The 27,271-nt window shown below is 43.1% G+C and overlaps 1 protein-coding gene across 1 annotated transcript in view; it reads right to left on the reverse strand.

Annotated features, from left to right (window-relative positions):
- Window positions 1-621: 621 nt before the first annotated feature.
- Window positions 622-27,271, reverse strand: part of LOC139204641 (zinc finger protein 804B) — a 30,736-nt gene continuing 4,086 nt past the window's right edge. The window contains exons 2-5 of the mRNA XM_070834590.1: window positions 20,427-20,436; window positions 10,235-10,372; window positions 5,576-5,706; window positions 622-4,657 (exon numbers count right to left, since the gene is read on the reverse strand). Of these exons, the coding sequence (XP_070690691.1) occupies window positions 622-4,657; window positions 5,576-5,706; window positions 10,235-10,372; window positions 20,427-20,436 (4,315 nt within the window). The remainder of the gene's footprint in view (window positions 4,658-5,575; window positions 5,707-10,234; window positions 10,373-20,426; window positions 20,437-27,271) is intronic.

The raw sequence follows: 27,271 nt of genomic DNA on the forward strand, positions 1-27,271 counted from the left end.
CAGTCCAGAATTACCTCTATCTTACACACATGAACACACAAATACAGTATACACCAAGGTTAAAATGGCTGTGCTATGCCCACCGGGCCCTGGAACGTAATTTATGTTTGTTGAAAGTCACACTCTAACTCAGATAACCTGTATGAAATGGAGATAAGGGGAGAGTATTATCACTCTCTCTTGCCCCTCTGTCCCTGGCATGAAGGATACTTCAAAAGGCAGTTGGTCTGTCTGTGGTTCAGAGGGAAAGAGGGAGGATGACACACACCCAGCTTTTCTTTGAATAGCAGGTGCACCTTTCCCTTTATTCTGAGCCTGAATGAGGAGTGATGGAAAAAGCAAAGGATCAAAGTCTGTTTTCTCACTATCTACTGCTACACAGCAGAGGCTAGATTGAGAAACAAATTTTCATTTGAAAACAGTCGATAGTTGGGGTGTTGATTGGGTATGCAAGCATGTGTGCACATGATGGCATATTTGAATAAGAGTTGGAGATGATGCTGGTAAAAGCACTGACACATTCCCATTTCAAAAAACAGGCTTTTATCCAAAGCAAAAATTCCCGCAGTCTGTCTCTATCTCTCTGTCTCGGATTAATAAACATGGCAGCCACTCTGAAAATCACAACGCCTTCTGTTGAAACCTCACCGGCCACGCTCTGTCCATGAAAGGCTGTGGGTTCAGGTGCTGCAGGGCTACTGGGGAGAGCGGAGCGAGTGGGGTTGCGTGAAAAGCGGGGGACTGGGGGAGGAGAGGGATGGGATGATGGGACAGCAGGATGGAGGGAAACAGGGAGGATATGGAGAAGGGTGAGAGGTGAAGGTGATGATGGAGGGATGGGTGGAGAGGGGGCAGGGGGTGAGGGAGCTGAGCTGGGTGTGGGTGGATGGCAGGGGAGGGGGGTGAGGTGGAAGAGGATGAGGAGGAGGGGGGCATGGAGAGCGCTGTGTGTTGTAAAATGATATGATGGAGGCTGGAGAGAGGGGGAGACGGTGGAAGAGGGGGGAGGTTTGGGACCCCCAGAGCCATGGGCTGAGTGAAGTTCTCTTGCGTGGTCACATGTCGAAGTGGGAGACTGACCTGGTGGGTGTGCTGTGCTTGTGTTTGCATCATGTCTGTGTGAATTGACTGAGCTTGTGGCTGGGAAGGGTTGTGCAAGGGTGCAGGTGTGTATTGTTCCTCCGAAGTCCCACAGTTCTCTGCCTGTGCTGTGTGTGTGTAGTTTGTCTCTGTGTGTGTCTCTGCGCTCTCTTGTGTCTGCTCCAGGACTTTCTGCATGTGCTCTCTCGCCTGCTCTTGCAGGAGGCGATATTTGTCCATCTCTTCAGCGGTGAAGCTGATTGGTGGAGCTGTCTCTCCACCTGTCTGTTTGTCATTGGTCCTAATCTGCGACAGGTAGTGATTAGACGTGCTGCTGGGGTTTGACTCAATCATGTCTATTTGACTGTTGATGACTGCTCCAGGATTCACTCCACTGCCCTTAGCCTCCTCTTTATCCTCTCTCTCCTTCTCCTGACTCCTCTCCAGCTGCCCTTTTTTCCTCCTTGCCCTTCTCTGGATTGCAGGTAGTTTCCCTATAAGAGGGAGAAGCAACATTCTGGCTGGTTTCTGTGTCAGAGGCTTACTGGGGGATAGTCCTGGAAGAGCTGTGCCTGACCTGCTTGTTGTGGCAGGGGCAGAGGGTCCATGGCTGAGATCAGACTGCGAATTGGGCTCCTTTCTGTCCTGAGAAGGACTTGTGTCATAATTGTGGGTGTTGAGGCCCGGGACTATGGGAACAAAAGAGGATCTGCTGGGTGAGGAATGAGAGAGGGGACTGGAAGTAAGGCTGGATGAAGTGGATGTTTGGCTGCTCTGATTCTTTGCCTCCTGAGGGGCCTCGGATGAGAGTACTGGAGCTCCTGAGGACTTTCTGCACAAGCTAACTGTCAATCCATCCACTGTGACTCCTGAGCAGGTGCTGCTCCTGCTCCACTCCCAGCTGAGCTCGGACATGCTGGTGCTACTGCAGGGGCTGCAGGACCGCGGACTGTGGCATCTGCTGGCTCGTGTGTTGACCACACTCTGGGGGCTGTATGTTTGCCTACTTGTCCACCACTCAGGGCTGGAGACGTGTCCTGAGCTTGAATGTCTGGTGCCTGCACTTTTCCACACACAGCCTGGGCTGTCCCTGCTCTCTGTCCCTGTCCTAGAGCCTGACATGGATCTGTGTGTCCCCCTGTCTTCCCAGCTGTCACTACTGTCCCATGTCCATCTGTCCATGCTGCACCTGTCCCAGTCTACATCTTCTGTGCTAAGATGCCTGCTTCTCCTGCCCCAGTTGCTAGGGCTAAACCTTGCCACCTGATCCCACTCCACTGCTCTGTTTCTCAATCTCCACCCTGGTCTTGACCTGCCCTCCTCGCTACCTCCAGGACAGCTCCCTCTCATCCACTCCCACTGCTCTGTATCTGAAGTCAGGCCCCTGTCTCTGCAGCCTAAACGCCCTCCCATTTTCCTGCCCTTCTCTGCCTCCTCCCAGACTTCTTGATGCCTCAAACTCTTCCTCTTACTATGAATGAATTTCCGGTCCCCATGGAGAAGTTTTCTCTTTCTCGCTGGGCTGCAACTACGGCTGTTGTCAGGGTAACAGCAGTCAATGAAACTCTTGGGGTTGCTATGGTGACCTCTTTTCCAAAACAGCTTTGAGTTATATCCCGGTGAGAAGGAGTGTAAGGAGAAGTGAGACCGCCAGGGAAAAGTCACTGCATCTCCGTCTCGCTTTCCCTCCCCCTTGGTGTCTCTGTCTGCTGTGTGTCTGGTGAGCTGGGAGTAGGCACTGCGGTGCTCTGCCTGCTCTGTGTCTGGCTGTGACTGGGATTCAGTGCTGTGGCTCCTGTGAGGCCTCCTCTTCCTGACAGAGACAGATTCTGGCTCAGTCTCACATCTCCCCAGGAGACAGCTGCTCCCTGCTCTCTGCACCCCTCTCCCCCCCATCCTCGTGTCCCCCATGTCCCTTTGCCTTCTCTTCTTCCCCCAGCTCCCTCCAGCTTCTCCTCTCCTCTCTCTGCCAGTGGAAACTGTGGAGACAACACTCCTCATTTTGCACCTTGCTGATTGGCCCTTGTTTGAAGCTTTTTCCTTCTCGCCGCTCTTCCTCTTACCCAGCTTGTGTTTCTTTGTGCTGGCTTTCCTCTTTTTGCGTGACACTTTTGAGACGCCCACGTACGACTGTGGAGCGCTGGCACACTTGCACATTGTCTCACTCCCACACTCACACCTGGACGGGCTGATGCACATTCCCTGTGTGCCAGGTTGGATGACAGACTCTGATTTACAACTCAGGGCCGTGATGGTTCTCTCTCTGATCCTTTTCGCACCCCCTAATCTGCCTCCCAGAGGATTCTGGGAGTTTGTGTCAGAGCTGTCACTATGAGCGGGGTCAAATGGATGGGAGGCTGCCCTCACACAGTTCTCCATACTTATTGAGCATCTACCTCTTTCTGGTCTTGTTTCTGATGATGAAAGGTTTTTGTTCTTTAGGAACAGGTGTGTTTCTGTTTCCGCATCGATATGTTGCTCTGTCTTTCTGTGTGCTCTCACCTTTTGTCTTGTCTGTCTTTGTACACAGGAATGAGCATCTAGTGTGAGAGTAGCTGGCACACATGTATTTGATTCATCTGAAAGGGCACATGACTGATTTTGTTGTGACACCTGCAGATCGTCTGTGAGTTGCACTGGTCTTTGGGGGTTCAAGCAGAGTGGGTTGCAGCTGTAGCAGATGTGTGGTTGAGACTTGGTAAACTTAAGCGAACTGACAGGCCATCTCAGACAGGTAGAGCCATCTTTCCGCAGCACACACATATACCGACTCTCTTCCTGACTCCCCTCTGTTTCTTGCTTTCTCTCTGTCTCGCTATCTGTGTGTTCAGTGTCCATGTGCTCCCCTGCGAGTGCTGTGTCCCATATTGTCACCTGGGTCTGTGATGGCAAGAGTAGTGAATCGAGGCTCTGATTATCAGGTGCTTCTGTGGAAATAGGAGAATGCACTTTCTCTATGTCTCTCTTTTCAATCTCCTCCTCTTCTCTGACAGGATCTCTGGGGATTGGCCCCTTGTCGCTCGATCCAACGCTGTCGGAGCTGCACTTCTGCTTTTCACTCTCACTGTGTTTCCTCTCCTCTGCTGCCCCAATTTCCCTGTCAATATCTTCAATGATTCCCTTTATCCTTTCTTTCATTCGTTCCCTCTTCTCTCTCTCCTCCTCCTCCAGGTCCGAGAAGACGGAGGCAGAAGGCTCAAGCCTGGGTCCTCTGCGTGAGAAGCAGAAGGACACCCCAAGCCTGCCTCCCACCCTCCCCCGACCAGGTAGAGGTAGCTGGGGGTACAAGCCCAGGCGAGATTGGGAATTCACTGCAGGAGGGTCCGTGTTGGATGCTGGATGTGTGACTGGTGGGGACTGTGTTAGAGCAGTGGCCCGCTTTATTTGGGAAGGAGATTGGTATGGATCTTCTGGCTGGTGGCTGAGACGGGCTGTGCTGGGTTGTGTAGGAGGTGCTCTCTGGTTGTCACTGAAGGGTTCAGGTTTGGCTTCAGGGCTGTGCTCTCTTTGGTCTCTATCTTGCTGCTGGCTCGCAACCCTGACTGCACTTCTTAGTCCGTAAGTCCTTCCTGGGGCTCTGCAACATAAAGGAATAAGAATATTCTTGATTTTATTTGATTTAAGTAGACTTCACTTAAACTTGTCTTATTTTGATAAAATAGAAAATGGTGTGTGAATTCAACAGCAAAGCTAATGCCATCATGAAAATGCCTAAACATTATAGATAAAGATAGATAGATAGATAGATAGATAGATAGATAGATAGATAGATAGATAGATAGATAGATAGATAGATAGATAGATAGATAGATAGATAGATAGATAGATAGATAGATAGATAGATAGATAGATAGATAGATCTATTTAACAATATGTATGCTAATGGGAGAAAAAATAAGAAAGAAAGAAGGGAACAAAGAACCATAGACAGAGAGACATATAGAAAGAAACAGAGGCATGATATTGATAGTCATAGTAATGCAGTTCACATATCATCGTCTGATTATGTGAAAGCACATTTAATTGCACAGGGAATAGGTGCAATCAAGTTGATTATTACTTGGTATTGTTTTTTTAACTGTTGTTTTGATTAATTTAGGTGTGCAAACCCTTAGGCAAGTTTCATCTTTCAACTTGCTTCTCTTATTTTATTTACTTCCTAGTTTTCATTCTTCTCTAAAAATCCATCTCCTCCCCCTACAAATCATCTACTCTCAGCGTGTCAGCAAGAATGTGTCTGCATGTTATATTTACTTCACCTGTAGCCTATCTAGGACAACTGAGTGCTCTCACATCTGTGGATGCATCCATCACATCTAAGAAACGTTGACTGGATGTGATGCACTCTAACCCCTCTAGACTCTGGCCCCTGGTCTCCTTACACACACGCACGCACACACACACACACACACACACACACACACACACACACACACACACACACACACACACACACGCACACACGTACACCCCAGCACATACTCCTCCCACTCACCGCTGAGTATCCTGTTGCAGCTGTGCAAGCTGGTGCAGGCGTCTGAGAGCCTTATCCTGTTTGCGCTGGTCCTTCCATGATTTTGAGGCCACGTTGCGCGCAAACTCCCTGTGCTTGAGTTCCTTCAGCCTCTGCAGGAAATTAAAATGAACAGGACAGAGTGACAGAGAACGTATGTGGAGGGCAGGGGGTAGCGAGGATGAAGAGAGGCGCAAGATTGGGACAAAGAGGAGAGAAGAGAGAACGAGAGATTAGTTTTAGGAAGCTCTCAGCGGGCAGCTGTCTTTCAAACCATACACATCAGTCAGCGGCGGTTGCAGATGTTCTCCTCCAAACCTCATGTCCAATTAACTCCATTCAACCTACAAGAAAGCGTCTTTCCTTCAACACACAGCTTGAGAGCAAACACAACCCAACTGGTGAATAGTAGATTACAGACACATTTGAGATGAGTGACATGAGTGATTTAATGATGACGATGTTCTTGCCATTGAAATTTCTAAAATGTTCAACACTTTGTCAATCAGCGCAGCTTAGTTGGGGAGAACTTCTGATCCAATGACATCTGCATTTGAGCTTGAGGAAACGAAAGGCATTGATTTGTTGATGCTGAAATTACACATCACCAAACAGAAAGGAACAGCCACTTATCATTGGCAAAATAACCTTGTGAGACACCATATAAAGCCAGGGATTTTGTAAAAAAAGGAAGATCATTATATGTGCTGAGCATGTGAGTGCGCTCGTGACTTGTCTACACAAATGCAAGAAGCATAATTTGACAAAATGCTATACCCATAATAAGAATGATTTCATTTTGAGCAAACTGGTAGGTCTTCACCCACATCATAGTGTAGAAAAAAAACAATTAGTTCTGTGTGTGTGTGTGTGTGTTTTGTGTGAATGCACATGTGTATATTTGTATGAAAATGTGTCTATAGCCGTAGATGCGCCAGGCCTCTCAGGGAAACAATGATTCATGCCTCTCTCTACGGTTTCCTTTTCTCACACACATTAATCCCTCCTTTATCCATGCTTGACAGGTGTGTGTGTGTATGTGTGTGCGTGCATGTTGTTGTGTTCCTTTTTGTCTGTGTATGTGCGTTCGTATGTGTCTGAAGGCTGAGGATGGGCTAAGGAGTTTGGGAACAGCTGCAGTATCGCGCACCACTGTCCTTCCTATCGCCCGTCTAATTCTCTCTCGCTTTACTGTATATTTTAGCTACCTCAGTGTGCAATCCTACCATGTCTTATAAATGTGTTGTTTATTTCATATATTTTTGAACTTATCCTGTAGTATAAATTGCAACAGGATTACAACACTCTCACTTTTAGATTATGTTACGCTATTATCCACCCTTACACTATGTATCACACACACGCACACAAGCACACATGCACACATGCACACATGCACACATGCACACATCAGATTAGCCCCTCAGACATCAGATTTATTTATACACTCACTCTCTTTCACACCCAGATCTTATGCTGGAGCTGACAGTCGTCAGGTTAATCTCTGCTGAGTCTTACACAATCGAGTGTCTTTTTACATTATCGTTCGATGCTTAACATCCCACTGTCAGCTCACTGAAGACAGCATTAAGTATGTGCCAACGGAGCGGCACTTGTGGGTTTGTCTTCCTTAAACATACATGTACTACAGTATAGGTGCTCATGCATTATAGATGCTTGTGTCATTGTGTGTGTATGTGTGTGTTTGTTAGTGTGCGGTAAGGAGCTTTGAGGGGCTTTGATGCCAGACTCAATCTATGGGAAATATTAATCATGTTAAAGCAGAGAGACATACATAATGAACTACTGTGGACAGAGCCAGGAAGGAGGATGAAGAAGGGAGGAAGAAAAGATCAGAGTCGTTGTATTGTAGCTGTCCATTGCAATGACTGAAAAAGAGAAAGAGAGAGAGAGATAGATAGAGAGAGAGAGAGACAGCAATCTATAATGAATGGAATATATGAAGATGAATTCTTCCTCCTTCCTCTTGCATTTGCACTCTGCCAGGTTATTGTTCTCTGTTAAAAACAGGTCCCACTGCAGGCAAACCTGTAGCTATATTTAGAGCCAAACAAAATATTGCGTGCAGAAACATTTTCACTGCACAAAGGGCATTAGATATTTCTGTTTCCCACTTTAAAGTGGATACTTTTGTCTTCAAAGATGATGCCATGTCCCCAACAGCGGGAAGTGATATTACTCCTGCTCTCCAACATGCCAGTCTAACTATGTGCTGTGAAGCTCAATCCGTCTGTCAAAGCCTCGATCAATATTCCTTTAGATGTGTTAAGGAGTGCTCAGGCTGAGGCAACTATGGATGAGTCAGAGTTGATTCATATCCACTAGGGCCTTAGAATGAGGGATGATATATCCTTAAGTTGCATGTCAGGGGCCATGCTAATGGGCTGATTACTCTTTTATTTAAAAGAGAGTGTAATTCTGGTGTAAGGAGCAGTGTCTGTAATCAGCAGTAAATGCTGATAAAGCACTGTATTCAGACATGTTTATCCCTGAATTGATGACAAGGAAAAGAGACAGAGCAAACGCAATCAGCTTCCATTCTCTAAAGCCAATACTCCTGCAGGGAAGCTGTCTTCAGCTAGAATTTCATCCGTTGTCTGCACGGTAGGCAGAGTGTACATGCATGCCCATATGTGTGTGTGTGTGTGTTCCTGCAGTGCCAGTGGCTACTGTCAGCTCAGTGCCTCATGCAGCTCATTTCATGTGCCTGCCGCTGGCTAAAACAAAGCATTAACATTGGCCTGCAGTTGCTGCAATTCATTTTCAAAGAACAATGACAGTGAAGGAACAGTCTTATTTAATGTTTATTTCATGTTGTACAGTGTGGGCGTTCAGAAGTGGAAAGCGGCTTGGCTTGGTTGAGAGATTGCCTGTGTTTGAGGACGAGTGTGTACATGGGTAAGTGCATGTCTGTATGTTTTTGTATGTGAGTGTATGTCTTGGCATGACAACAGATAGCTGCAGGAGAATGTGCTATCAGCAGAACCTTCAGCTTGTTAGTCCAGAGTGGAGGTTGCATATGAAAATGGATGTGAAGGCAGAACGCAGGAGAAAACCTGCTGCCGGGCCTTTTCCTAATGGTCCATTGGCCTCATCTTGTCCAAACCGGAATAATAGAATCATACTTGAGCTGTGACTAATAGCTTCATGTTTTATTTGGTGCAGAATATTTATGCTTCTTGTGAAGGAAATACAAATTGAAGAATGAAGTGAATTTCGTAGAACTTATGTACCAGATACATACAAATCAACTGCTCTAAATTCAGAACTTAAGGAAAAAGAATCTTTCATCATTGTAAATTTGGGATGTGGAAAACTTTAATACTTTGTTGGGGGGGGTTCATTCAGGTTGCCTTGGTTACTGTTTTTGTTTTCTGCAAGGCAAGAACTTAATCCACCTGATTTGATTTCTCTAATCAGTGGTATTTCTGTATTCATTTATTGTAACCTAGTTAGTCACCTGGTTCAACTACTGGGTCAGTTTATTTCTGATGCGATATTAATCCTAATGTTCTTTTTGGGATCCAGGAGCCCCTGGGACCTCTGTAACAGCTTGAAACACGAAGTTAACATTGTTTCATACTATCTGATTTTTCCTAATTCTATGAGAAATGCTTTACTTTTAGTAAGCCACTAAAGATGACACTTTTGCTTGGGGTCTCAGAGAACCCAAATCGGAAATTTGTGAAAGAAAATTGACTTTTGTGTGCTATTTATCTGTGATTGGTATCCCTCCCAAATCCCAAATAAGTCTATTTTGATATCAGTACTTTCAGCACTGCAGTTTTTTAATATAATATAGCCTATTGTTTTATAACTTATAAAGTTATGAGTTTGTTCATAATGGTTGTAACAGCGAAGAGGTCTAATTGACCCTAAACACAGGGGAAATCTGTGTACATAACTGTGTCTATAAAAAACTTGTAAGGAAGCAAAAGGGAAATACATTACTTCATGCATAGGCCATATAACAGTTTAAACCTGAAACATTTCCTTATTGGTGTAATAGGAATTTTTCAGGTCCCGTCTGTATTTTGTCACCTTAATCAAATGTGCATTGCCCAGTTTGCAACGTGATGATTATCACTTGGGTACAGAGAATTTCAATAAATATGACAAAAAACAAGTAGCATATCCTGCCATTTATACTTTGTTATTTACTATATCTATACCATGGAGTACCTCTATTTCTGTTTTATGCTTGATACAATAATGTATATAGTAGAATCTTGGTTTAATATAGTTACTTTCTCTGGTGGCTGTGACTTAAATTTCCTTGCGTGGGATCAGTAGAGTTTATCTCATCTTAAGGTATCAGCATGTTAAAAAGGAAACCTAAAGCATAGCAGTGCTATGTGTTTGTGTGTTAGCCTCGAGTTGGGATATTCCACCACTGTATGTGTGCTTTTAAGAGATGATGCGGTTGTCAAACTCTTACTGTTACCTGCTGGGAAACTGTACCCAATGGGCAGATTGACATGGAAATGTAAAGTAGCTTTCTATCAGCGCACATAATGCTAACACACCCAAAATCCATGACAGGAGATCATAAAAAATGTCTGTGTGTGCGTTGGTACGTTATATGTGTGTGTAGCTGTAGTGCAGGTGCATCCCATGTACCTGTTTATGTGCATGGTCATAGGAATTGATGTGGTTGTCAAACTCCTGGTGTCTGAGGTACTGCTTGTGACAAAGCTCACAGTAGAAAAGAGCCTTCAGATCCTCCACTGAGCAGCCCAAAGCACCCTCTGCACGCTCCTGGAGAAAGACAGAGACGGAGAGAACATGTGTGAGAGCAGTGGAGGGACTCGGCGAGAGAAAGAAGAGAGCAACAAGATAGAGGCATAAACTGACAAAGACATAAAGGGTTACGGGGGCAGAGATAGAGAGCAAGAGTGGGGGAGGGTGTTAAAAGAACGGCAGATTGTTAGCCATTTAGAGCAAATGTGCATCCCAGAGACATCAGCAGTAATAGCCTCTACATGTGCTCTGCATAAAACTGTTAAACAGCTTCCCATTTAAGTACGCTGCCTTTGCTGCTAGAGGTTGGACAAAGGCACTGAAGCCCCGTGATCATGGCAACTTGAGCCTTGGGACACATTTAATATAGCCACTATAATAAAAACCTGTGTATGTACTGTAATAGCAAATAGTCTGAGCTTCACTGCAGAGAAAGCGGCAATTGTAGCTGACAGAAAAACTGAGTGTCTGAAGCACACAACTTAGACTTTTGTACCATGGCAAAATCGTGCGTGTGAAGAAGAGAGAGTTTCAGACAAATACACACACACAAAAACACATATTAAGGCGTGTAAATATTACATAGACAGACAGATACACATACACATGCACTGCACAAATGGCACATGGACCCCAGGAGATAAATCGCTTGTCTGCATGCTCACATCAGCCAGCGGGCTCTCTTTTTCTTTTTGGTCCGAGGACATGCACAGTGTTGTGTACAACAGATGTGTGCACTTGCTTATGTGATTGGGTGTGTGTGAGTGAGTGTGTGTGTGTGTGTGTGCATGTGCGTGCATGTGCGTGTGTGTTCAGGGGTGTGTGTGCATTCATGCCATGCTCTCCTTCAGAATGTAATTTCCCTCAGGCTGGGGGCTGCCAATAAACACTATTGAATTCTGTTCTACACTGACATGATGGGAATTTAATTTGAGGTTGTCACTTCTTTCTCTTTCTCTCCTTCTCTGCTTCTTCCCTTTCCTCCGTCCATCTCCTGGCTCTTTCTCTCTCTCTTTGCTAGCTCTCTTGCTGTCCCAGTCTTTTCTTCCTCCTCCTCCAACTCACTCTTTTTCTCCGCTCCTTTATCTCCCCTTTTATCCCCTCTATTTGCCTTTTCCTCTCTTTCTGGCATGCTCTTCTTCTGTTTGGTGAGCCCTGGGTCATGCAGTGACAGAGTCTATTGGCCCCAATTTGCTTCAGTAATATGCGTGCACACAGGAACAGAGGTGAGAGGAAAAGAGAGGGAGAATTGGAATGCATGCAAGAGGAGAAATGACCCCTGGTTGCCCTCACAGACTCACACACACACACAGAGCCACGCACAAACACCTCTGAATTATTATTACCACTGAGTCTAACAATCCCTGTTGTACATGCCATCACTTTTCACACATATAAATCCAATATTCAGACACTTCTTAACTGCACACACATACACATTTACACACATACAGGGAACAAAACTGTCCTCCGTTTGGTAGGTTTTATCTGATTTACAGGCAGAATGGGTGAAGAGGAGGGGAGGCTGAAGGAATCACCAGGCTGACAGGATTCAACTGAAATCAAAGAAAGGTAACTAACATACATTGATCCTGTGCTGCTATGTGTGTGTGCCATGGTATCGATTAGCCTTGCAGGCTTAAGTCAAAACCAGGAAATGATCCAATCACCCAGAGCGGCCATCCTTTGGGTGATGAGATTGAGGTAATGAATGCTGCGTATTTGTTAACCTTTGGGCTTATGCAAGATTACATATGAGCTGTGTAATTGCAAGCCTTCAAATACTCAGTGTGTGTGTATGTAACCCTGGTTATTTTTCTGCCCAAGTTTCAGAGTTTTCCTGAACGTTACACGAGTAGTACTAGGATTTCCTCTATTTAGATAATCACTACAGGCCCCTTTGTGCAGAAGGAGACACCACTAGTTAGACCTCAACCACTTCCAGTTATGACAGACACCACTGTTATGCCACACACGTTCACAGGAACTCATGAGAGACCTACCAATGAGTCCCAAGTTGAAGCTCCTGCTTCGGGGAGTACTGATGCAGTTACACATTCACACTGTAGGTCCACAGATCATGTCGTAATTGACGTTCCAGAAGCTGAGCCTACATCTGTTTTAACAAAAGATGGCACAGATCGCATCCAACCAGAGTCACCAGATGAGAGTACTGATGATATTGCACCAGAGGCTGAGTCAGGGTTGAGACGTTCCACCAGAGAGAGACGTCCACCTCATTTACTTATGACGAGTTAGGAGAACCTTTGATTTTGGCTATTAGTTCATTCTTTCAGGCCTTAGAGACAGCATTTTTGTGCACACACCTACATACTCAGTTAGACATGCATGAAGAGACTCATGCAGTTTAGAAGGGGAGAATGTAACCCTGGTTATTTTCTGCCCAAGTTTCAGAGTTTTCCTGAACGTTACACGAGTAGTACTAGGATTTCCTCTATTTAGAAGTGTTCATCGAATGCACCATAGAGAAAAAACCACAGTTGCGCGAGCACGTAGCACGGCCTCTTCTCATGGAGCTATCAGAGAGTGCGCCACGCAGTTAGCGGTAAGGAGAAATAGTTAAGGTAAATCGATGGATAAACGGTCGATAAGTGACAAAAATTGTCTGAAACTAAGTGGGCTGTTGTTCTGTGTAGCGGGACTTGGTAGATGCTGAGTTACACCGAATCGAGAAGTCAGTCCAGAGAGAAATCCTGCGGCTGCCAACAGATTCTGAATATCTCGGTGAGTGATATTAGCACTGTGTAGCAATGCGAGCCGGATTGTGCACTGATGGAAAAAATGGAAAATACCTTTCGGTAGTGGATAAGGATATAATGTGTATTGCAAAGTGTGTTTTATGAAGTGAATGTTGTGAGAAGCTGATTAGCAACCTCGCTTAGCCCGCCAGTTGCGGCCTTGCAGCCAGGTAACAGGTGTGTCTTCTGGTTTGAGTTGGTAGTATGCACACGCATTTGTTTTTGTAAACTGTATTAAGCCACTTTTATGCATTTATTTGTTCAGTACACCCCCAACCTCACCAGTCTGCATTAAGGGGGTTACATGTACATGTGTGTATTGTTGCGCAGCTCCTAACATCCCTGTGCAACTCCTAGCCCTTTCTCAACTCTGCGCTCTGTGAGGGTAATTATTCTAAACAGGGAAAAACATATACAGAAGGAGGTGTGTATATACACAAGAAAAGCTGTTAATTAATGAAAAGTGAAATAAATGCTTGTGTGTGTGTGTGCGCGCGCACGCACGAACTCAGAAGCCATTCGTTTAAGTTGAAAACATCCTGACATCTGATTCCCGGTTTTCCTGCTGAATACTGAAACCAAACATGACAGCTTTCATTTGCTTTAAATGCATACACTCCATATGGTTCCTACCCTTATGCACTAGCACAAAACGTATATACACACTCATAGAATTACACTTACATATTCAGCACACTCACACAAACACAAACACTTATGCATGCACAGTCACACACAATCTGTCAGCCTGATATACCAGTGCTAAATTAATCTAGACCTCAATTTACCTCACTAGCAGAATCTGTTTGCAGAGAAAGCACAATTGATATCTGCAGACCTGAATGGTGTTTACATATGTTTTTTTTTTTGTTTTTGCTCATTCTCAATTTATAGAAGAGGTGCCATGTTATCCCTCCTCATAGCTAAAAAGTGTGTAAAGGCACGCACATCCAAACACAATGAATCCTTGGCACTGTACAGAGGGACATGTGAAATGTGGAAGTTTAATCTGATCGCTCATCGCTCTTTCTAGCTGAAATTATGCAAACAAATAAAAGTTGCTATGACAGATATTCAGACACACATGCATGGAAATGAATAGGTTATGCTTAAAGTGTTTTACACATGTGGTCTCTTAGCGTTTGAGAATGTGTGCACTAAAGACTAATGATATACAAAATATTGATTAAAAAAAAAAAGAAAAGAATCCCTTGAGGAAGAACTCTGTCACTCCCTCTTGGTTTTTTGGATGTCTCACCAACATTTAATCCTTGTAAGTTGTAAGCATGCTATGAGGACGAATTTTCAGAAGTCTTTGTTGGGAGATCTTGGCCTCCAAGACAGATGATCTGCACAGAAGGACTTATTAGATAATATGTTTATAATAGAATAACTTCTACAACTTTTATAACTCTTATTGGCATCTTGACAGTAAGCATAAAGGGACAAAGAGACTGAATGTATGTTTGAGGCCAAGTTTGTAATATCTTTTTGTATACCTCTGTAATTATGTTTTTCATTTACATTATATGAAATACATAGGTTACATGGTTAGTTGACAAACATTCACTGCCATTTGTTATGATTTAACCACTTTAGAAAGGTGTTTAGCCACCTTCTGTGCTTGAGCTAACTTGTTTCACTCGTCTCACTGGTCACTTTCCTCACTGGTTGTAATTAAATATTGAACAGCATTTTCATGGATGGATGGATTCAACCTAGAGAGGGTGTGAGGGAGGACTTTTGATGCTAACAGACATTACAGTACTCTGACACAGCATTTTGAGAGCATTTTTATTCCTCAGTTTCATTTATTTCTTGTTAAAACAGGATGTTTGAATGGAGCATAATACAGGGAGAGGTGATAGTCTTAAACAAATGGGGTGTCACCATGGAAGAAAAATGTAGTTTTCTTTGACGTCAGAAGGAAAGGCAGCAGAATGACAACCCTATTTTATCACTATATGTGGACAAGTGGATGTGACTAGGTGTGCGGAGGCAAGTGGTGAGTGCTTGAATACCATTTGGAGGAGAGTGTGAATTTATGTCTCCTCAGACTTATTAAATATGTTGGCTTGTACATACTGAGATGAAACTGATCAGATGTGATAATTGTTAACAGCATTGCAACACAAGTTTTAATTGCAATCTTGGTTCAGTGTGAAATTCATAACATATCCAAAGTAGCAAAAAATAGGCCAGAATAACACTCAGCATGCATAATACATCCACGAAGAGGGAGACAGAGCCCAGTAGCAACATAACTGGTGGTAACAGATTCTCTCTGTTCAAATATGTTAACTTCTACTAAAGAGAACTTCTACTGCAGGGGGCAGAAAAAGTAAAAACTTCATGAATATGGCTTACTTTGAGGAAACCATTGTTACAGTAATTGCAGAGCTGATAGAAACGCAGGCCATACAAGGTTACTTGTCAATTAGCAGTACGTCTCTCTAATGAACCCTCTATAATAGAGTACATGTCTGCTTGTTCTGCTGTTAGTTTTTCAACTTGTCAATACTGTTTGTCTTTGGTTCTCCGTACTGTGTGCTGTATGTTATTGTGATTTTCAAGACTATTCCTCTTGACTTTTAGCATTTTCAAAATAAACCTATTGTTCAGTATAAACGTATCAATTCCATTGACAGAAACTAGTTGGCGAAATCCAGTAACTCAGTTTTTATTTACTGTATCTATATTTACTGTCTCATATTTTGTAACTCGTGAAGAAATATAAAAGTGATAATGACAGCCATAGTGAAAATAATGATAATGAAAATAGAGTATCCTCAGCTGTGTAACCTACTGAATAGATTTCATGGTGTAGCCTTTCACAAATGAACACTTGGAGAATCCAAGACAAGATCTTTCCAAAAGCCATCTGCCTATTTGAAATTAATGTTGGAAAGTGTGGTGTCTAATGATTGAAGTATTTGTCCTTTCTCTGGCTGAAGAGTTATCCCTCTCTTTTCACTCCCTGAGCAGGAGAGGAGAGGAGGAGGAAGGAAAGGAGAGGAGAAGAGAAGAGAAGTGCGACACAATTCATAAACATCTCCTACTCACAGGAGACGTTTATGAATTCAGAGAACTTCTAATTGCTACTGTGCCTTGTGAAAACAATTAAATAAACAATTCATAACTGTTTATCAAGCCCAATTAAGTCTTTAATTATCGTCAGCCATAATTATTACCCTAACTTGGCGACTGTAATGAATAGAAACAATTCCATTGGTGGTAAAAAATAATTCAGCAAATCTGTTTGCCTCCTTCTCCTACTCCCTCAGTCTATATACATGTATCTGTCGCTCTGTTTTCTCCTCTGGCTGCCTCGAAAGTGTTCCTGCGATTCTCTCCATCAGACACACATTCATTCACACATGCGCATCCACAAGTGGCCAGAGTCTGCCAGTCTGAGAGTCTGGCTGTGCTGTGTGATTTCTGGCCATTCTTCTGTAGCTAATGACAGCTGACCTGAGGGCTAAGTTGCTTGTTACTGTAATGACCTGTAGATCTCAGCGGCAGACACACTTGTGCACACGCACGCACACACTAACACAGACTGCCAAACAGGATAGCTGAGTGTTAATGAGCGGATATTTGCAGCCCTAATGCATCTCCCTTGACTGCCTTTAATATGCCTCCATGGCCAGTACCCACCCATTTATTCATCTGATGTGTTTTTGTATGCATGTGCATGCAGGTCCCAGCCTGTGATTTTGTCTATGTGAAACCATCTGATAGCGTTTGTGTTTGTGCATTTTTGTTTGCTCCTGATCATTAAAGCCAGTAGGAAGTATGGCCAAAACAAGTACATGGAGCAACCACAGCCAAAATCGCAGATGTGTTGACCATAGATACAGTCATTAGGGTTTTTTTTTTTTACAGCCAAAAGGACAGATGTGTTAGCACCAGTGAGCTACGTCATCTCACACACTGCCAGAAAACAACTCTGTGAAAGAGACACTAGACAAGCTAAATGAATTCAGAATGCAAGATGAGCACATACTGTGCAGTGATCGTGGGTCAGGTGTGTCATGATTCATAGTGTTTCTGAGTAAACTGTATGCTATCTTAAGCACCAGCCTCTTCACCATGACTCACCAGTGTTTGTCTAATTCTTTTCCTTTTCTTTGTCTCTGGCTCAAAATATAGCCAAATGTGCTGTCTCCCTCTGACCTTTTAAGTAGAGCAGCATGGAAGAAACAAACTGAATAAATAAATGATGAAGAGATTATATTTGCTAATTTGCCCTGTGCCCTTTGTTGCCTTGTTGAAATGAAGAGTGCATCTCCCTGGATTTGATCCTTAAACTGAGAGTCTGCATCCTTTGTAACCATTGTTTTCTTTACATTTAATCTTAAATCCTTCTTTCTTCACTTTGAATACCACCACTGTGGGCGAATATGTACATTCATACAGTATGTGTTCTTTTTTTTTTTTTATTGTCTTGGCTCTGTTCACCAAACTATGGCATTTGAAATGGGACTTTAAAGTTGCCAAGCTTTCAAGGCATACTCAGATAAATAATAATGAATAATTAAGTATTTCATTTCCATACAGTGGAGGGACTTGCAAGAAACAGGCGTACAAAAAGAATGGTCATAATTGCAGAGATTGCATCAGTAAATGCCCACATCTTTTAAACTCTAGTTTGTAACACAGACTTTCTGTTATGAACTTTGAGTTCGAGTTCTATTCGTGATAACCCTGATGACATTTCTCGTGTTATAAAAAGCTCTCTAGAGCCACAAAAGACATTTTAAAATGATTGCAGCCTGAGTAGAAGTCATCTTGAGTATTGTGCTCTAAGCTTAAAATTCAAAGCATCAGGTTTACAAATTTTTGTATGCCCCTTTAATTTAAAGGCGTTTACATCAACATCAGATCAAATGTGTAGGAACTGCAACCCTTTTTTAAATTTTTTTTTTTTACAGCAAACGCACATCACTCTGCAGTCAGTGGGTGCTCAAAATCTCACCAATAGATATCAGCAGATACTTGGTAGCTATCCTGGTTTTCTCAGAGTACATTCACAAAAACTGAAAAGACTGAGTCACTGTCTAAATACTTCAAGATTGCACAGTGAGTGCTTCTTACACACACTGTTCACAGTCGGTTAACTGTGTTACAGATGTACATTTAAAAATAAATGTGCTCTAAACACACTGGTAGGCATCAGATTGTAAGACCTAGACTCGTCTATAAAAAAAGAGAAAGCTAAAGCTTTAAAAAAAGAGTAGCATCCTGACTCCATATATAACGTGTGACATCACAACCAGATATAAAAGCGGGTGGAAAATAATGAGAGAGTGTGTTTCAAAAACCTCAAAATAACTGAACTGCTTTTGTCTGGGGCAATAGCAGGAAGTCTGTGGCATAGACAAATCACATCGCTCTCCTGCTGAAGTCATAAATCTATGATTAGTCACAAGGCCCAACCAAACGATCACTCAGCGTGCGATCAAAATTTAATTCCCTGTCCATCACAGTGCAAGGCCAAAGAGCCCCTCCACTGATCTATACACCCCTCCCTGCCTTCATTCTTTCTATCTCTCTTTATCTCTCCTCCCCATTCAACAGGGCTCCCTTATTTTCACATAGTTATTCATGCACTGTAGCATTGATCAATCCTATTCGGAGCCACATTTAAAATCTACTCACCTCTCAACACCCTCCTCCTCCTCTCTCAATTTCTCAGTTCGTGTCATCCTGAATACAATGTGAGCTTAGCCTCTGGCTCGTGCAGGACAAGTTAAACTGATTCACTGGGGCAGAGCATAGCTTACAGACAAAAAAAGCAGGGGACATCTTAAGACATTTTCTCCACTTGAACAAACATGACCCTTAGTTTATTTCCAGACGTTTTGTGGATAAAATTTGTGTTGGGTGGGATCAAGGCAGAAGCGCAAATGCATGAAAGCGTGCATGCAAATTCCTAAAATACCCAAGCATTCTACCAACTGTGGTCTCCTCTGTGTCTTTTAATGTATTTTTATGATCCTACCACTCACTCACTGTGCTCTTCGGGGACGTGCATTTGTCTCTCTAAAAGGTGGAAGTTTCTTTCCTTTTCTCTCAGTGCACATTAAGGCAAACATAATAAACCAATTCTAGAAAGACAAAGGATGGTATAAGGGATGCACAGGTGAACTTTACTCTTTGTCTCTGAAATTTCTACAGATATCTGTATGCATATACACATGTATGCTTTGTATGCAGTCTGTGTTTCTTGTACCTCTTGTTTTCCTCTTTGATGCTCTTTCCACAGCTGCTCTCAGGGGGGAAAATGACATAAGGAGATTGGTAAGAGCTGATCGGCTCTTATCATTTCGCCATCTCCTCTCCGATCACTCCACCTGTTATGTGTTTCAGACATTTTTTCTATCGTAGCTTTCGTGGGAGTTTCTCTCAGTTCCTCTCTCATGTCTGTTTTCCACTCTCATGCATTAAAAGCACTCGTCAGTTATGTGTCCTTCCATCTGTGTGCCTATCAGGCTTCTCTCCACTCTTGCTAAATGTCATCTCCAGTATTAAATGCTTTCCTCTCCCAGCTGGCAGAAAAATGGAATTATATGGACCATACACTCTTGACATTTAAATTACAGACACAATTGAAAACCCTGCATGGATAAATGGATATACAGTCAAGTCAAATTTATATAGAAAGTTGGTACACACACACACACATACTGTACTTGTCTGTCCAAACAAGACAGCTGATCGACTGCTTCAAAGCGGATTGTGTCTCTATCTGTTAAAGTGATCAAACTGTAATCTGTCAGAGTGTGATGATACAGATTAGAGTGAAAGAAAAGTTAAGAAGATGAAGGTAATCAGTTTGGGAAGTGACAGATTTAAAGAACAGGATTAATACAATCAAAGATTACGCGCTACACTCTTAACGCTCGTCTAAGTCTCGCCTACTCAGATATTACAGACGAGAGGCGAAGGGTGTGACAGACTGAGGGGGGAGCGAGAAGGATGGGTTGCTGTTGTCGGTGAATTGAGGAATGATTGCTCTCTTTCAGGCATTTATGATTGCAATTTCTTTTGAAGCTTTGAAGTGCTGGTGAGTATTTGTGTGTGTGTGCATGTTCACTCTGTGTGGTTCATTTGTGATAATGGGGGATGACACAAGTGTGTCTAACAAGAATGAGTGATCTGGCACATTAGGGTACAAGTGCACGGATGACTAATGATACTACAGACGAGAAGGCCAAAGTGAACTGTTCACTTTAACATTACCGCACCCATACAGTGGACACACACACACAAACTCACTGAACTTGCTCTGCGGTGCACATCAGTCCAACTTTGTTAAAGCTGGTTTTGCTGTACTCAAAGATTGTTGCTGGGGATTGAAATCCCGCCAGGACTCTCTCTGCTTTCAACATCCTGCTCTGCCTCCTTCCATCTCTGTGCTCTCCACATCTCCTTCTTTCTCTGTGTGTCCTCGCTATCGTTTCCAACTTCTATCCAGCCCTCAGTATGGCTGCATTAGTATGTATGGCCGTGTAGCTCAGGGTTTAGAGGTTTATGTCTCCTAATAGACAGAGATTTGTCCTGTCACACCAACACCCACATACAGCTTAAAGAGAGAGAGACAGAGAGAAAACGACTGCCTCCGTTCTGTGTGTGGAGGGGAAAGAGAGAACATTTATGTTCCTGTCTTATCTCCAGAGAGAAAGGTTCCATTTCGGTACAGCAAAATTATAAAGCATTCATTTGTGTCTTTCTCTTCTTTTCTCCCACGCTTTCCATCTTCTTCGTCCCCCCTCTCTCACTGCCCCTCTATACCCCTTTCTCTCTCTCTTTTACTCGCTGTGATTGGATTAAGACCAAAGACGCAGAGTGAGGAGATGAGGAAGGGATGAGAGCTTATTAAGCATGTGAGAGGTGAGGTGACATAAAGCTGTGCGCAAAAGAGGTTGAGGAAGAGGTGTATATGACCATGTGTGCAAGTGTGTGTGTGGGGGTGTGCATGCATGGCACATTTCTGTATATATCCTCGAAGAAGGTAGGGTGAGAAGAGGGAGGAAGTGAGGCGTTTAGCTGTGGAGCACTTTAATCAAGGGGCGAGCAATCCTGCATGACCCACTCTGTCATCCATTATTGATGCCTGCCTGAGCCAGGCTGATGAATCATTAAGACACTCATCAGGCCTGGGAATTCTGCCTCCTCCTCGTCCGATGACACTCATTTACATAAATCACACGCTGCTATTTTTCACACGCTCACACATAAACACAAACATACACCCACATACAGACACACACACAAAGTTTATAGGTTGGCTTGCTTGCTTCGCGCTATGCACGGCTCACACATTCTTATTCAGCTTTTCTGAAAAACACACATCTCTGTCATACCTGGAAGAGACAAGTTAACTGGAGCTGCGAACACAGGATTTAGAATAGGGCTTACACTCTTCACGAGAAGCACTCGGAAGCTGCAACACCTGCATACTCAAAGATGAAAGACAATATGTTTCACATCCTCCGGACCTCACATCATGTTTGTTTCCCTTTACTAGATGACAGACATGTATTCCAAACAATACATGGTTATATGTGAAGAAAAGAGAGGGAAGCAAGAGGGATGGCAGAGAGAGGAACAAAAAGAGGCAGAGAGAAGCAGATCTTACAGAGTTTGTGTTTACTTCTTGCCTCGGGGTTTTATGGCATAGGAAAAGTGGAGAATCTTAGCGAAATTGATGAATACCCATGGCATGCAGGCACACATGCACTCGCACAATCCACCCACACATTTCCTCTCATCTTTGTGGGGTTTCCTCTCCTCTCCTCTCCTCTCCTCTCCTCTCCTCTCCTCTCCTCTCCTCTCCTATTCTCCTGCTGTTTCCATGTTTTCCCATTCGGTGTTGTGACTAATCCTGTTCCACAGGGTAAGAATATACCTCACAGCAAGGGTAAGAAGGCCTCACAGCAGACTGATGCAGAAACGTGCAAACACAATCACACCAAACATACATACACAAACAGACAGGGGAAACAGGCACCCTGCCCATATAAAGGAGGTAGCCAAGGCCTTGAGGCTGCTAGCTGGAGGCTGCTTGCGGACCACTGTGATCCTGCCATCCTGGCAGCGCTCAGCCAGGACATTTCTGCACAGCGCAAAGCTGAGCGCCTGGCATCTCCAATCTGCTAAACACAGGAATGCTGCTGCTCATGATAATTGCAGTGGGTTGTTCTCTCCATCACCGCTGATGTGAAGGCTGGTTGAAGCAAACGGCATGAATTATTAGTGTCTGCATCATGGCTTGTGCTGCTGGTGGAGGTAAGTCTGATATAATTTGATGCATTGTTACTGATGCATGATGACTCTGTGCTATCAGAATGTCCTAGTAGGTCCTATCTGCTGCAATAAATAAACATGAGAGCACACCAGAATGAACACACACGAGGGCACACACAGTGTTATAATAATACATGCATTTTTGCCCCGCTTGTGTTCTTAGTGGGTTTTTTTTTTTTTCCTTCCTGTACAAGTCAATTCAACTGTATGAGAGTGCACACAAACAACCATTATGTTAACAGGTAAAGAGAGATATAATAAGGCAATAGTTCAATAATACTGGATCCTTGACCCTAACATCGACCTTTTCATCGCTCATTTTTCCCCGGGGCTACCTGTCAGAGGACAGAGGGGAAAGGTGAAAGGTCAGGGGTAATAGGCTATGGCTGAGACAGCAGAATACATGAAAACCTCATCTTGAGATTCAGCAAAGCCCTGTTGATAAAAAGAAAGGCTTGCAATAAAATTATTGTATATCAAAGTGTTGACTAAATGATTTTGGAAATTCCTAAATCAACTGAAGTAAACGATTTTTTTGTAACATCAAGCACCTTCATGATTATAAAAAATGCATCCCCATTTTTCTAGAGAGCACACATCCAAAGCAAAATTTCAACATACAAATGACCAAGGTGTTCGTACATTATATAATAAGTTTTAAATAATCTTTGCGGTCTCAGGTCTCCTAATTCAGGCTATGATTTAAAGTTGGCTGTGTAAGTGTTTTGGTATACCCAGCAGTGCAGTATGCACCAGAACAGTCTATTCTGTGCAAAGCACAGCAATGCAAAACATGAAAGCCTTGATCTTATGTCAATGATTTCAGGGAAGTGAAACTTGTTCATATGCATTAAAATTCCTCTGCCACTTTGATCTATAAATGCAACGTGCCTGCTTGACTTCTTTCAGTCGCAGTTATTTTTATAAATTGGCCTTATGCATATGAAAAGTGGAAAAAAATATGATCTGAAGATCACACTGAGGATGAAATCCAAGTTGCTTTACTCAGAAAGAAGCCCCTTGGTGTATGCTAGGCTGAGAGTGATTCCCGGGCTTCTGCTCAGCTAGGAGGTGCTGGTTCACAGCCTATTTTTCAATGAGTCATCTCTCCTACAGAGAAAAGATAATTAATTTGTCTGAGCTGCTCTTAACCTTGGCCCATGTATCAATGGTGAAGACACATGGGCATTCAAGCAAACAGGTGCAAATATGTGTAACGTGCACACTCACGTGCATGCAGGCATATACTGTATGCAGGTCAACTTAATGGAGCAGTACAGTAATTGTATCCCACGTCTGTTCCTACGTGAAAGCAAACCTCCAGGTAGAGCAGCAAAATAAGAAGCAGAGTCATGGAATAAAATGGAGGTTATTGAAGAAAAGAAATACTGACCACCAAATAAAGCACTCTGTCTTTTTTCTTTCATTCCTTCAAGGATTTTTCAGCATTATTGCCACTGCAATATTACTCCCATCCCCTGCACACACAAACTCCCACATGTAGGCATATTGTACAGCCATATGCACACAAGCACAACCCCCCGCCTCCACGCACACACTAAGATTCAAAGGCCTAAACAGTTGAACCCTTGACCTGCTAAAAAATGAATGGGCTGTGGAGATGAGACGAAAAGCAATAGGAGTGGGAGATACGAGGAGAGTGGTGGGGAGGGGTTGAGAGCAAAGGTATCGGCTAGAGAAATAGATAGAGAAAGAAACAGACGGCAGTGGCAAAGGATAGTTAAAAAATGGAAAAAGGAAGAGAGGTTACAGAGGCCAGGTGAGTGGAAAAGGAGAAGATCAAACATCGAATGAGACATGACATCGTAATGACTGTGAAACAAAAACGCTTTCATCTCCACGTCTCACCTGTCGTTTTGCTATCCACGGTTCTTTTTTAGAACTAGGGCAATGATAGTCTTTTGATAATTATGATTTCAGGTTTTAGTGTATGTGATTTTGTTGTGTGCATGTCTTTCAGTTTCTACATGAGCTTTTGTGTTCCAGATGGTTCATCAAACATCCTGTAATTATCAAACATTCACTAATTGTATGTGTGTGTGTGTTTATGTGCTGGTGTGTCTCCAGGTAATTATCTGATGCTGCGATCACTAATGACCACACAGACAAACATCTGTCCCAAGGTAATATACAAAATGAGAGGTTGGCCATCTGTTGTATCTGTGTGTGTGCATGCATGTCCACGTGTGTTACAACTTCGGTGTTACTCACCATGTACATCTAATACCAGAATGCGCACTTTAAAGATATTTGCACACAAAAATGTTAAATCAACAGAAGGAGCCCTTGCTACTCTTGTAACAACAGACAAACTATTACCAAACACTCTCAACCCACACTGTACCCTCAAAACATGCTCACACACACCCACAGAGAGCTTGAGCAGGTCAGCTCGGCACAACAGACATCCATACAGTTAGACCACAGCAGAAGATTTTACCTCTCAAGCATCAGACTCAAACACAAATAGAATAAATATTTCTAATTCATGAACCAGCATCTTGAGTCTGACAGAAATTTCAGTCCAAATGGGGAGATGTACATGTTCTATACATGTACTATTGCAAATGTACAATAAGTCCTCTGGGTGAAACATCCGTTATGCTTTCGAAAAGTAGTTTTTGTATAAGTTGTCCTTCAATTAATGCAAATCAGGGTTGACTGTGTATGTTTGTACACATTCTCGTGTTCCCAGTTAGAAGCAGGTCAAAAAGACAAAAATAAAGAAAGAGTCAGTCGTCAGTAAATTGAATAAAGATCATTTCCTTCTCAGAGGTGAACAAGCATCACATAGACAGCGAATACACTCGAGCAGAAACACAAAGACACCTATACATAGGTAGAGATGAATGCGCTTGTACATCTTGTTCCTCCCTCTTTTTCTCCATCATTCCTGAGGGTGTGCTGTGCTGCTGTTGAGAGACTGGCAGGTTATGTCACCTCAAACAACAGGTTCATTTACAAGTTACACAATGCTGCACAAACAAACAGGCAGGAACCCTGCTAGGTAAAAGAAAAAGAAACAGATGTGGAGGGAAATAAAAATCAAAGAAGGCTGAGAATGAGTTTGGGGGAGTCAGAAAATACTGAGGCAACGGAGTAAAGACATCGTATTTCCTCCAGGGAACCATTCTGGTTATCAAGTAGGGGTTATTATGCTATGAAGCACTAATGAATTCATTAGCTAAATGAAATGTCAATAAAGGCTTGAGAGAGTGTTAAAATCAATGCCAACTGTCTTGCTCTCTCCCTCTCCCTCCACTCTCGCTTCATCCTATCTCACCCATCTGTCCCAATTATCCACCTTTCTCCCCAACACACACCCGCACACACACTCTCTCCGGAGTGTTGAGTGTAAACTGTGATGGAGGACATTAGCGGTGATCAGTGGGAGCACTTTGCAGCGGTCAGCAGGAATGGTCTAGTCATACAGGACTTTAGTATTCAGCAGCACTCACCTGCTCACTCTCAAACTGCTCCACTAAGGCCTGATGGCTGGGTGTGTGTGTGTGTGTGTGTGTGTGTGTGTGTGCATGTGTGCGCATTACACATTACACTTTATGAATTTGAGTGACTGCAGCATTAAGGGGGGCCTTGACTCTGAAATAGCTTTTCTGATGCCAAAAGATTCAACAACTCTACAGCTACTTTTAAGCTTGTATCACAAACATCTTTTTTATCTTAAACTCCCATTTAACTAATCTCTTTTCTTTCTGACATTTGTCGAACTTAAATGTCAAGATGCTATTACCAGCTTGGTTGTCCCCTAGGAGTTCTTTGATACTGAGCCGCTATTACTTATTATTATGATCATCATTAAAAGTGCACAAAGATTCCTGGGTATCGTGTTTACAGCCACGAGCAAACTGGTACGCCAAATGGCAAACCAGTTGGCTCATCTAACCTCTGTCCCCTCATGATGGCTTAATATTTGAAGCTAAGTACTTGACTCACTCGGAACACAGCCGTGTTTTTTGTGCAGCTAAATACTTGTTTCAAGATAATTGTTTGGGGCATATGTTTAAATGCCACCTCATTTACATAAACAGTGTTCAGCTCCCTGCGGAATCAATGAAAACACAAGGGTGAAAACGCAGAGTCACATCTACATACACACATACACATTTGCACTCACTTTGACACTGTGCCGCTTGTAGCTGACGATTCATCTGTTTTCTGCAACAGCAGTGAAATATACATCAAAGTACTCTTTAGCAGATAAGCAGCTAAGTATGCGCACATACAAGGCTATAATATTCTATAGAGGGAAGCTTTCTAAAGGGAAATGAGGAGACAGAGGGAATGGGATTGGAGGATTTTCGGACAAGAGACAGCAAAAGAGATGGATGGTGTGTATCACTTTGGATCTGTTTGAATTGAATGATGCATTAGGGCTGTAACTGTCCTTACTGCATGCACCTCTCCTTTGCTACGTCTCTCCGCTTGTCCTCTTGCTATGCTGACACCAAGAAGAAAAAACCTTTGAAGTGTTAATGAGAGTTTGAAGAATGACTCACCACTGGTGATTAAACACTAATATACATACTGGAACCAAAATTTAGACACGTCCGAGAGACCTATCACAATGACTAATTAGTGATGATAAAGTAGTAATGAGCTAAATCCTAATCTGGACATACTGCAGCACTCCACAGGGAAACTAACTAAACAACAAATTCTTAACAAACACAAGAGGATTTGTTGCAAAGGAAGAGGGGGTGCTGTGTGTTGAGACGACTGGTCTTTACGTCTCACAGGCGCCTGGTGTTTTCTTAATGGTGCAATGCTGTATCAAAGTGAAGACACAGGAAGTTATCCCTGACAA

The sequence above is a fragment of the Pempheris klunzingeri genome, chromosome 8, assembly GCF_042242105.1.
Source record: "Pempheris klunzingeri isolate RE-2024b chromosome 8, fPemKlu1.hap1, whole genome shotgun sequence".
NCBI lineage: Eukaryota > Metazoa > Chordata > Actinopteri > Acropomatiformes > Pempheridae > Pempheris > Pempheris klunzingeri.